Source organism: Bemisia tabaci, chromosome 3 (genome assembly GCF_918797505.1).
Source record: "Bemisia tabaci chromosome 3, PGI_BMITA_v3".
In the NCBI taxonomy this organism is placed as follows: domain Eukaryota; kingdom Metazoa; phylum Arthropoda; class Insecta; order Hemiptera; family Aleyrodidae; genus Bemisia; species Bemisia tabaci.
The window spans coordinates 12,503,543-12,516,475 of NC_092795.1; the positions used below are offsets into that span (position 1 = coordinate 12,503,543).

Genomic DNA, 12,933 nt, shown 5'->3' on the forward strand with positions numbered 1-12,933 from the left:
AACGGGATATGAAGGGATGCGGGGGGTATCGAGCAAGATGTTGGGTAAATATTTAGAACGAAATTTCCCCGCTATTCAGTGTCTCTCATTGGTCGCCTTCGGCTGTTTGGATTGACTAATGTTTAAAAATATGTCTAATTGGATAAATAACTTTCCAATCGTGTTTTATTGACTGCAGTGTTCTTCCTCTGCTTCATAAAATATCTACTACAATTTGCTATACCCTAATTAAACGTGATATTTTATATGAGTGGGGGAGCAGCCTGGGTTAACTTTCACTGTTGAAAATCTTAAATGAAAAGCTGCAGTATGTTTGGATCATATTTCGCAATAAGGAACTGCAATTTCCAGCTCAGCCATAAAAACAATCATCTTCATAGGGAAACATGTGGCACATGTATCGTTTCTGAAAAGAGCCAGAAATTGTAGTTCCTGATTGAAAAGGTGGTCCATTTTATTCTCAAGCGAATACAGCTACCAAACAACCCCGAATGTTATTAATACGGAGCAAAATGTAACTTTTTTGTGGAATATGAACTTATTGTTAGCTTCAACGGAGCAGAATTTACGCTTTTTGCGGAGTGAATTAATTCCACTTTTGGAGAGCGGACCTCACTCCGCATTTTGTCGCTCCCCTGACGTAAGGGTGTATCTCAATGTCCATGTGAGCCCTATTTCACATATGAATCCATGCTTTCTGGGGCTCATGCGGAAATCGAGATACGCGCTTACGTCAGAGGAACGACACTTTACGTCACTTGGGTCAATCGATAACATATACACTTTCAATTTCACTCCAATATTTTCAACAGGAATGCCGGATTTTTTAAAGGGTCCACACAGTGTTACGTTTGTAAAAAGGGCCGGAGGGTGAAGCGGGGTGTCGAAAAACCGCAAAAGTGTTACGTAATTTACGGATTACTCGCTATGAGGCAAAGCTTTTGTTCCACAGCCGGGAAATCACAAGCTCTCGGACCCGTGGAATGGTCCTGCTTTCCGTAAGTTGGGCAGATTGCTTATATGGCAACAGAAACCCACAACGGGTGCAGATCCTTACTTCCGTTTCCACTCAACAGCTTGCCTGCGTAATTTAATATTAATGGTGGAACCAAGACCCTGCTCCGTGATACTCGAGAACAATTCCATTAGGACTGCGTTGCTGCCGAAGTGCCGAACTGAGTCCGTTTCACATCTCGTTCACGAATCTAACACAAGAATAAAGGGACGCCATCAAGTAGATAGCTACTGCCTGAAAATGCATTTTTTAATAATAACGTAACGTCCATTGTAATGATTCGGTGCAGCCTGGTTTTCCAGAAATCTTTATGTAAATGGATTCCTACTGATGCTTAGCAACATTTACGTTAACTCTTTGGTAATGGCTGCGTGGGCTGCTCTGAGAGAAATCATTACGAGATGAGGGGTGGTTAAAAGGATAAGAGGATTTACGATATGATCCACCAGTTGTTCATAGTTAATCCCTAAAACAGATGACTGTTAGGGTAAGTTTCAGTCGTAAGAGTCATCAAACGTTTTCCACTTTTGATCAATAGGGTTACTATCACAGATTTTCATTTATTTTTTGCCCCAAATATTTATTTTCTAAAACTCTCATAAACAAATTCGATGTCCTTATACAGAGTGATTTAGGGTTAAAAGGCCAGAATGTAGGAGCCGAGACACCCCAAAACCCTTTCTTTAAATTGAGATTCTTTTTAGATCATTTATGAATTCAGGGCATAAAAATACAGGGGAGTACAAATTTTCATGAGATTTGGTTCACAACCGTTGCCAAAATTCCGGAAAAACGATTTACTTTCCGCAATTTTGGGGGCACCGTAGCTCCAACTGGGGGCTCCGCTTTTGGAAAAGACTATACAGGGTGTACCAAAAGTCCGTCCCACCCCTGCTAACTTTTGAACGAATTGAGCTAGGGTAATGAAACTTTGGGAATGTTCCTATCTCAAACGGGACCATCTTTTGGTTGGGTCAAAATTTTGGTCTCCCCTCAGGGGGGGCGCGGGGGGCCCCCAACTTTTTTTTTTCAAACGGCAACCCCTATCTTGTGATACCTCATTCGAAAGAGCATAACAAACTAAGAATTTTGGCGCAAAATGCAGATCAATGTCTTACTTTTTGACTGAGTTATGATAGGTCAAAGGTCAAATTCGACCTATTTTCAAAAAATCATAACTCCGGTGGTTCAAATTATCGTGAAGAAAAAAGTAAAACGGGAAAATTGACCAAATTGTGTCCGCTTTAAAGTAAAAATTGCAGAAATCACTTCGTTCTAATTTTAAGGGGGGGCTCGGACCCCCAAATACGTCAATTCAAAGGTCATTCAAAATTCCCGCGAAATAAGCCAATTTCGCCTAAATTTGCCTCCACTTTATCTCAGTAAGGTCGAAAGCAGTTCAACATTACGTTGGCATGTCCCCAAATTTTGGGAAAAGTTAAAAAAAAACGAAATTTAAGGTGATAAATTTGACCGTTTAAATTTCGTTTTTTTTTTTAACTTTTCCCGAAATTTGGGGACTTGCCAACGTAATGTTGAACTGATTTCGACCTTACTGAGATAAAGTGGAGGCAAATCTAGGCGAAATTGGCTTATTTCGCGGGAAGATTGAATGACCTTTGAATTGACGTATTTGGGGGTCCGAGCCCCCCCCCCCCCCCCCCCCTTAAAATTAGAACGAAGTGATTTCTGCAATTTTTACTTAAAAGCGGACACAATTTGGTCAATTTTCCCGTTTTACTTTTTTCTTCACGATAATTTGAACCGGAGTTATGATTTTTTGAAAATAGGTCGAATTTGACCTTTGACCTATCATAACTCAGTCAAAAAGTAAGACATTGATCTGCATTTTGCGCCAAAATTCTTAGTTTGTTATGCTCTTTCGAATGAGGTATCACAAGAAAGGGGTTTCCATTTGAAAAAAAAAATTTGGGGGCCCCCCCGCTCCCCCCTGAGGGGGGACCAAAATTTTGACCCCCCCAAAAGATGGTCCCATTTGAGATACGAGCATTCCCAAAGTTTCATTACCCTCGCTTAATTCGTTCAAAAGTTAGCAGGGGTGGGACGGACTTTTGGTACACCCTGTACACAACAAAAAAGTCTTATTTTCCCCCTTATAAAACGCTCTTGCAGTCTGGCCGTTTAACCCTGGATCACCTTTTACGCATGCATTTTTGACTCCTCTTTGCAAAAATAAAACAAAAAGGGCGGATCCGTCTCTTCTGTAAAAAAATGACTTGTTTTCAGAAGTTCTTGAGCAAAAAACTGATGAATAAAAATTTGAATTAGCCTAAGAATGGCGTGAGGATGACCCTCACAAAATCAGACTGCATGCATTGGACCACTTCATTTATCCTCCTCATTTTACTTCAAAGCTGGAAAAAGCTTTATTCCTTGATCCTACATTAAATTCAGTGGGGAGGGGTGAATGATCGATTATCGATATTTCCCCATTTGAAGCTAATGTAAGAATCGATTGTTAAGGTGACCGTTGCGGACACCTTGTTTATCAATTTTTATCCATAGGTTTAAACGGTAGACCAGTCTCTGTAACGCCAGAGTACGCCACGCCACTGATTACAATTCCCACGAAAAGTCAATGCAAATGAGAGGTTACGCGACTTACCTCAAACGGAGCCTCTCCATGATGCTTGTGTATGCGGAAGCTACAAATATCAGCACCAATACCCCGAATAATCGGGGTAACCTCAACTAGCGTCTCATTCTCTTTGACCAGCCCATGGTAACCTTTCTCGGGCTCTGCTATATCCAATCGTGGCTCTGTAACAAAAAATCAAATCATTTGCATAAGAAGTTGGTCACAAGAGTAATAGAGGAAAAAAATAAATACAAGGAAAAAAGTACGTAAGTAGGACAGGGGGGATCACTGTTTATTCAGTACAATACAGTTATTATAAGCCAAACCGCTAAGGTAAAAACACCGTCCTTTCAGCGTTCAAATATTCGAGCTTAGTGCGTGAGGTTCTCGAGTAAACTTTCTTTTTCCTGGAGGAATTCTTTAGTTTTGGGAGGTATATACCGAACTTACAAAATCCGTGCTATTTCGGTGCATCCGTGCTTTTTCCGAACAGTAGCAGGGTGTCTACTGGTGCCCTGTCATTCAATTTTTTTTGCTTTTTCAGTACCTTTTCCTTGCTTTTTCTTACTTTTCCGAAAATTTCTATTTTGCCGATACTCAAAAATCCTTGCTTTTCCTTACTTTCTCGAAAATTCCTCTGTTGGCGATTCTCAAAAATTCTTGCTTTTTCCTTATCTTTCCCTCATTATTTTCTTACCTTACACGCATTTTTAACTATATTCGGATTGGAAAAGTGGAAGGATGGAATGACGAAGGAATAAACCGAAAAACACGAGGAATCGAACCGGGATGTTGGTACATGGATTGTGTTAGGAGCAGTAGGAAATCGCACACGGCCAGGGCTACTTTCTCCAGATTGTCACAAAAATCTCGAATTTCCGTACCTTTGTATCGAAAATCCGTGCCTCTTCCATATTTCCGTACCGACCTTCCGAAATCCGTGCATTTTCGGTGTACCCGTACTTGATCCATACAGTAGACACCCTGAGTAGACACCCTGCGGTCCCTGTGCATCTAGACATTCACTCCATCATTTATCATGTTTTAAAGTTTGCGAAGCTCCGTGTTGCGAAAGATCTCGCTGTTCGTTCGGGGGTAAAGCGTCGGGAGGCATGACACTGACGACGGAGGGAAACAGTAACTCAAAACGGCAGAAAACGAGCGCCGCACAGTGGATCGAGTCAATAGGAGAGGCCGGACAAAATTTGGCAACTTAAAACGCTTCAAACTCCGTTCATACAAAACTTTGAGGTTCTAAAAGTGGTTCCATTTACTTCCTCGTGAAATTTTCTACCTGTGGTGCCCCTTGAAATGTAAAATGTGATGAAATAAACACAAAAATTTGCAGTTATAGTAACAAATTTCATGTCCGACCTCTCTAATGGAGATGTTGCATGTGTGAGGAATTTACGATTTGACTGTTGATTCTTAAGTAAAAGTTCGTGAGAATTCCGATGGTGCCACTGGTTTTCTCTGAAATCAACTCCCAAGCTCAAAAAAAGCTCTCAAGTTGAGGCCAAAATGGAGGGGATATCCCACGCTATCCTGAGAGTCTACCTCTACATCAAGACAAGCTCTCCATGCAAAGATAGGGAGCAAATTCATTGACAGGGCTGCCACTTTATTTGGGGACTCCAAAACTGAAAACACGGCAACCCTGCTAATGTATTTGCTCCCTACCTTTGCATGGAGAGTTTGTCTTGATGTAGAGGTGGACGCTCAGGATAGCGTGGGATATCCCCTCCATTTTGGTCTCAACTTGAGAGCTTTTCTTGAGCTTGGGACTTGATTTCAGAGAAAACCAGTGGCATCATCGTGTTTCTCGCGAACTTTTACATCAGAATCAGCAGTCAAATCGCAAATTCCTCACACATGCAACATCTCCATTGACTCGACCCAGTGTGCGGCGGCCGGGACGGGAGTAGGGAAGCGAAAACAGGGATCAAAACAGCGGAACGACCGCCAACGAGAAGTTGAACGCGCGCTTATGCAAAATCTGATAGGGGCTTTTTCGGGGAGAAAATGGAATTCGAAATGGTTGGAGTCGCGGTTATCTTCGGCCTCGGGGGCCTTGCATAATAAACAGACTCCTCCCCCCTCCCTCGTCCGACCCCAATTTCTTTCCGCCCCCCGCCGCGCCGGGCGGAAGGGTTGAAACAACTTTAGCCCCCAAACGCGAGATGACCGACAAAGCCTCGAGTCCGGAGTAGTGGGTTGAAAAGTGAGTGGTGCACGCTACCACTTACCACTCGGGCTTCCTGGCATGTTCACTCTTCGGACGTCCCCCGTGACGCAAACGAGGGGGGACGCGACGCCCCGTTTCCCAGCGCGCAAGCCCCCCCCCCCCCTCCCACCCGGTCTGGAAAACCGCCGCACAGTAGCGCGAACCAATTGAGGAGGGCGGACATAAAATGTAATACTAAGAGTGTGAAGTTAGTCGGTTATATCGTCAAAATTGAAATTTGAAAAGGTGCTGCTAAAATACATACAATAAATTATTCAGCGAGAAGTCCTATGACTCCGAGATTCTTTGCGCAATCGAACCGGCAGGAAGTATATCGTGTCGATATGTAAAAACTCTCGGCAGATTTTGAATTTTTGCCGAAAAAAGGACTACGGCTCCAATCCTCCACTGGAAAAAAACACATGGGATCTAGAATCCAGACTCTTAAAAACATCGACAAGAAAAAATACTCTTGATTCAATCAGATTTACGCTTAAATCAAGTACCAAGCCTCTTAATTTGAGCGGATTTCCTTTTGATTTAAGCAAAAATCTGATTGCATCAAGAATATTTTTTCTTGTCAATGTTTTCAAGAGTCTGGACTCTAGATCCAAAGTGTTTTTTTTTTTTCCCAGTGTACACATGAGCCTGAAAAATCATGCTCAACCATGAAATAAGCAGAATCCAGCGGAATGAAGGCAGAAATCATCTTAGAAAAAACGTCGGGTTCGATACAGAGTCCGGTTACTGTATCGAAAGGAAAATTTTCTCACGAAGAATTCTGCCTCCACTTCTCTAGATTTTGCTTATTTTTGGGTCGAGAATGATTCTGTCGGCTCATGCGCAATGGTTTATCGTCCTTTTTTTGGCTAAAAAGTCAATGTCTACCGATATTTTTTACTTGTTCGATTCGATATATCGCACGGCAATTCGATCAGGGCAAAAACCCGGGATGAATCACCTTGACAAGGATAGAGGCTTTCGAAGTTGACATCTCGTACTCGACCACTCCGATTGGCTGGTTCCTCTACTGTGCGCCACCTCTTACCCCGGTCAAACCTCCGGGTTTATTGTTTCGAAATCCGCTTGAGAGCCTCAGCTGTACCCTGCAGTCTCTGCGGTAATCGCATGCTAGCTGAGCCACGAGAAAATTCCATCACCCTCCGCTCTGAGCAATCGACACTGATACTAAGATTTTAAGTGGACTCGAGATTCTTTCGATATGGCTAGGGGGACAGCCAGCGCTGAGGTGAACACTTAATCGGCTACAAGTGTGACGCCCTCACTGTCCAGTTACCGAAAGTTCGATAAAAGCTAAGGCTCAACTCTTGCCATTCAGAGGCGAGCAGGTTTCAGAGTAAAATGGCCTCCTTCCTTCTTTGGTTTGCACCGAGATTGTGTAAATAATAATTTTGCTAAAATAAACGGGGAAACCAGAATCAGCCTGACTGAATTTTAAATGGCGAAACGAAATTCCCAACAAAGAGAGACAAAATTCACTTTCACTGAGGGACACTTTTTAAGACGTAAAGAATTTTTTTTGCTTACAAATAAAGAAATTTATTTTCAAGTGACTTTTCTTCAATTCGATACGTTTTTTTATCTTTGCAATTTTTTTTTTAAATTAAAAGAATTATTAATTTACCATCGGTGACACATTTATAATTTACCTAATTTGAATTAGAAAAAAAAAACTTACTTGAATTTTCAAAAAAAATTTGTCTCAGAAAAGAATCTTCAAATATTATATGCTAAGAAATCGCGAGTGACGCTTAACGCATACCGCCCGATTGTGAGACGAGATGCGCTTCGGGGAGTCGAACCACGAAGTGGTCTACGAAGAACCTAGACCTCTAGTAAAAAAGTGCCCTTCGAACAAAGAAAGTTTCGATTTAATTTAAAAAAAAATGTTTATTCGCCATTTTTTAGTGCACACTGAAAAAAAATCACATTGGATCTAGAGTCCAGACTCTTGAAAACATTGACAAGAAAAAGGACTCTTGATTCAATCTGATTTAAGCTTAAAGCAAAAGGAAATCCGCTCCAATTAAGAGGCTTGGTTCTTGATTTAAGCTTAAATCTGATTGAATCAAGAGTTTCTTTCTTGTCGATGTTTTTAAGAGTCTGGACTCTACATCCAATGTGTTTTTTTCCAGTGCAAGCCACTTGGCGCGAGCTAAAACCCCGGTTATTCTCGCCGGAAATGATGAGAAATAGCTACTGAAGATTGGTCGCGACGAACCGGTCCCATAGCCATAATACGAGCGCGAAATGAATTAATAAATGCCCCCGATTAACGCCCCGTTTTCGTAATTGGATTTGTTCGATTAAACACGGATCGGTGCCCCTGGCGCACCCCCGCCCCCCAAACCCCCCACGCAGGGCGGCAAATATAAGTACAAAACAAAGTTTATCCGCGAACTGGGAGTCATAGCTTTCAATAACTATGAATTCGTTATGAGCGACCCTCGAAAGCGTCGACGCGGACTTGGAGGGGGGCGGGGTGGGGGGAGAAAAAGAGGGGGCCGGGGTGGAATAAAGAATCACCTCCACTCCAGGGTGGGATGCTCGATCACAGCCGCGCACGGAGAGAAATCACATTAGTTACATCGCGGGGGAAACGTTTACTTTCTACATATCAGATGGCACGGAGTAATAATTTTCACTTGACACTTTAAGCGAGCAGTTACACCTGTCATAAGCGTTGCAGTCTCGACTGGTCATGTTTCATCGCCCAGGGAAAAAGGGAGGTGTTTGCATTTCGGGGATTTCGGCGAGAGGTCGATGACGCGGGCGGCACGGACATGTCTGTCGTCGATTCTCTCGGATTCGGTGTGTTTGTGAAGAAGGACAGGCTTCAGAAACGGATTTAAAATTGAAGCATTTTCCAGTAAAAAGGCGTATGAGACTCCCAGTGATGCTAAGAATGTGCAACGTAATTTTGTACGCTGGAAAGAAAACACATTGGATCTAGAGTCCAGACTCTTAAAAACATCAACAAGAAAAAGTACTCTTGATTCAATCAGAATCTAGCTTAAATCAAGAACCAAGCCTCTTAATTATGCGGATTTCGTTTTGATTCCAGCAAAAATCCGATTGAATTACGAGTATTTTTTCTTGTCAATGTTTTCAAGAGTCTGGACTCTAGATCCAATGTGTTTTTTTTTTTCCAGTGTAGTTTGTACGTGAATTATACGACAGTTTTGCTACGAATTTTTACCTGACTCTGCTCTGCTCGGAGTTTTTCCTCATTATCGTACGGGAGTAGGTCGACTGTGAATAAAATTTAACTGCTACAAATGCTATAAAAAACTGCACAATCTTGGCAGCATTGCAAGCCTTTTAACGAAAACGTCCTCAATTATAAGCGACAGAACAACGAACCTTACGGATCATTTTGCATACTCTAAACGAAATAGCGGGCTGATTACAGAAATTGATGGACACAACGATAGAATAAGAGGACGAAGAGAATATGGCGATCCTATTGTAGTTAAAACGGTTGGTTGCTGTAGACTAAACTAAGGGGGAAAATGATGGACGAATTATAGGGTCCCTCGTAGGTTGCCAGTAGTTGGTGTGTAACTAACCTCTTGTAATAGATTTTTGGATTTAGCCAAGCTGTTGGATTTGGGTCATTAATGGGGTACTCCTTATTAGTAAATAAAATTTCTTTATTTTATTTACCTTATGAATTTCAACACATGTGTTATTATCAAAGGTATTCAATTACGTGGACATTTGAAATCGTAAAATTATTATCAAATATACATAGCACTCGTTTACATTCTGTTGTCGTTTTCACAGCGTGTCAATTTTAATCAAATTAAACGTAGAGGTACTAAACACTTTTCATCCCTTGAGAAAAAGTCATAGAATGTAAACTGTCTGAGAATTGAGATCTTTATTATTCTGCAGTGCATTTTAATGTCGCTGACTCATCTGGTTTACTGGCTGATGGCCGACACAAATGGTCACAAAAAGGTTCCATTCGTTACATTTTTTTTTTTTAAATTGTAATCTACGCTGAGTACACGACAACCGGGAAAGCATAATTCTCGTTAATTTCGCTGAAAGAACACGAAATTTGATTTGCATGGTTGAAAGACACATCTCCTTGAAGTAGGATCTAGCAGGGGGATGATCGAGTGAATGTGTGATCGTCGCATCGATCTTGAGTAAATCGAATTTTGTTCCAAAAAAACGCACCAAAGTCACTTTGAGAGCCGGGAGATGACCGCATCCTATACTCAATCCTTCATTGTTTGTTACACTTTCAAAACGGGAACGATGCATCATTTTATACTTCCTTCCCGAAGCGTTGCCACATTGTTCCTTTACGTCTTTAAATGCGTGACTTAGTTTCGTCAAATGCTCAGCAACGTAGACTATTTGGACTACATATTGCGATAAGGACGCTCTGGTTCTTCCATAAAAGCACATTTCTGTATCGGGAAACCAATGGCATGTATGGTGGTTCTAAAATTAGCCAGAAATAGTGGTTCCTTATTGCAAAATTTGGTTCATTTACTACTAAATATGAACGCATAATCAAAATCGCAAAAATTTAAGTCGTGCTTATTTTTATTTTCAATAACCAGATATCTAATCGCATAAAAATAAAATGAGCTATAAAAAACGTATTTTCTTCCAACAGAACAATACGTGAGAGAAAATTTGAAAAATCTCGTATACGAATGCATCTGCTCATTCGACCCATTGATATGATGTAATTGGACATTTAATATCAACAACTTACAGATGCTTTTTCGACCTATTTTGATAGTAGATTTAAGTAGCTCTCCTATGATTAGCGACTCTCCAAAATTGAAGTTTTGTGGTCATTTTTATCATCCTTCATTAAGTGATTCTTTGTTGATAATAAAAAAAAAATTGAAAGTGCAGTGAGCTTCAGAAACTATGACTAAAAACATTAAGAGATACATGAATCAATTAATGAATAATGAATAACATGAATACCTCGGGGATAACTTTGGTTCCCAGCACAGTTTTTCGTCTTTTTGCGGAGAGCAAGAGCAAGTATGCACTAAAGAAAAAGCAGCTTTTAAATCAGCTCTTATAACAGCACATATATGCTTGTTTATAGCAGCTGAAAGACATTAAATGCAAGCAGACAACCGACTGACGGTTTATGTCTGATGACGTTGGACACCTTTGTGTTTAAAAGATTCACGCTCCTTGTTTCAATTTATATTATTTGAATTTTTTAACATTCCACTACGGACATCATTATTTTACGTTTTTTAGTATTGTTTTTCTTTTACGACTGGTCTTTTCAACCTGGAAGACTTAATGGTGAAAGTACAAAAAAACAATGTCATGTTATGCTATTGCAATCTTAGCGTAGTAAAAATACCATTAGTTGAGAAAAAAGACGCCTATTTTTCCCCTTCTTTTTAGTGGAGAGTTTGTCAAAATTTGCTTGCACCCGCACGATCCAAAATCTTGGAAAAACCCTAAATATTTCTCACGCTGTGAGATCATTTGAAATCCTCCTCACTGATGTGCTACGGAAAACGCCGTATGAACATTCAATAGCTGCCAAAAGCCCCTTCTTAAAAAATTAATTTTTGAGACAAATAATGAATATTTCTTCTTAAAATTTTCTGATATTAGATCACATTGAAAAGAAAATTCTCTGGAAAATTGGACGAACAATTTCCACAAGTTTTCCTGAAAATTCACATTTTACCAAAAGAAATTTGGCAACGCAGGCAGGTTCATACGACGTTCTTCCTCCGAAACAAGTGCAGCTGATTCAAGGGAAAAGGCGAGGGTGTGGAGAAAATACGATGTGACAAGACCGAGATTGTGTTTGGCGTTTCTGAAAGTCATTAAATTTGGCAGCAAGAGAGTTAATATTTATTACCCACGCTGCTTTGTAGCTCCGTCAAAGGGCTTTTCTGAGACCGTCATCTAGCATGCATGCATGCATGCATCCGCCGCAGTAACGTAATGAAATCCATGCACGGCTTATTATCACAGCGAGTTACGTTTAATTGCAACGGACGACGTTTGACCACGGCAACCGTCCTCTGTCGAATGCGTTTGATTCCTCGATCGTAATCTTCAACTTTTGCAGTAGGTAACCGCTATTTCACCTATGAAAATATAGAAGGCACCAGTCTTCCACACCGAAAGAAAAGTTACGCGCTATAATAGACGTACTGTCCGTTCCGGGGGGGGGGGGGGGGGCTGAAGCCGTAGCTTCGATTACTCTGGGTGCTATACGCCCGGAACTTTCGGCCTCTGAGCCCTAAACGCGGATGGTATTTCTATATAGCCCGAAAGTACGAATTCCACGGCCGGAGTTTTTTCTTCAGTGCAGGGGTCGATAATCTTCCAAGCTTTCCAAGGATTCCCAGATCGGGGTTGAGCACCTTCCAAGAAAAGTGATGACTTTTTTGAATTTTTTGTCAACTTTCAAAATCCGCTGAATCGCAATTTACCATCGAAGCTCTCCATCCAAGTTCCAATTCAGTCGTTTCTCGGACGGATTTCGGTACGATTTTGGCCGAATGGGCGGGGAGAAAAAAATCAAAATTTTGCGGAAAAATTATGATTTCGTTTTAATTTAGCGGCTTCCAAGTTTTCACGCGATCCGCGATTTGGGAGATTATCGACCCTTGCAGTCTTTACGTGCAGCTATTGCACATCTCAACTTAAAAAACCTTCATAGAAAAAAAAAAAAAAAAAAAAAAAAAAAAAAAAACCCAGAACACACTTCGGGCGATCATTGTTGTTTTTTTCGTTGTTTTCATTTCCCATCATCTCACTCAGTTTTGTTTAGTTTTAGTTTTATTTTCGGATCCAGTCGAGCAACCTAGTGGCCGCTTTTCGACGAAAAATTGATCGAGGAACGTCGTTTCCGAAACACAGTGTGGCGAGCGTTCTGCCTTGCGAAGGTAAAACGCCGTATAAGACTTCAGACGTTACCAAATTTATTTTGATGAGCCAGGGATTTTCTGGGGAACTTGTTAATATTTTCCTTCCGATTTTTCAGACATTTTTATTTGCAATTTTATCCAAAAAAATCTGAAAGTTTCAAGAAAAAATATTCCTAACTACCCTCAA

General features: G+C 40.9%; 1 protein-coding gene across 1 annotated transcript in view; it reads right to left on the minus strand.

Moving 5' to 3' along the window:
- The window catches only part of Cals (calsyntenin 1), a 197,690-nt gene that overhangs the window by 50,949 nt on the left and 133,808 nt on the right, over positions 1 to 12,933 (minus strand). The window contains exon 2 of the mRNA XM_019061858.2: positions 3,642 to 3,796. Within this exon, the coding sequence (XP_018917403.2) occupies positions 3,642 to 3,796 (155 nt within the window). The remainder of the gene's footprint in view (positions 1 to 3,641; positions 3,797 to 12,933) is intronic.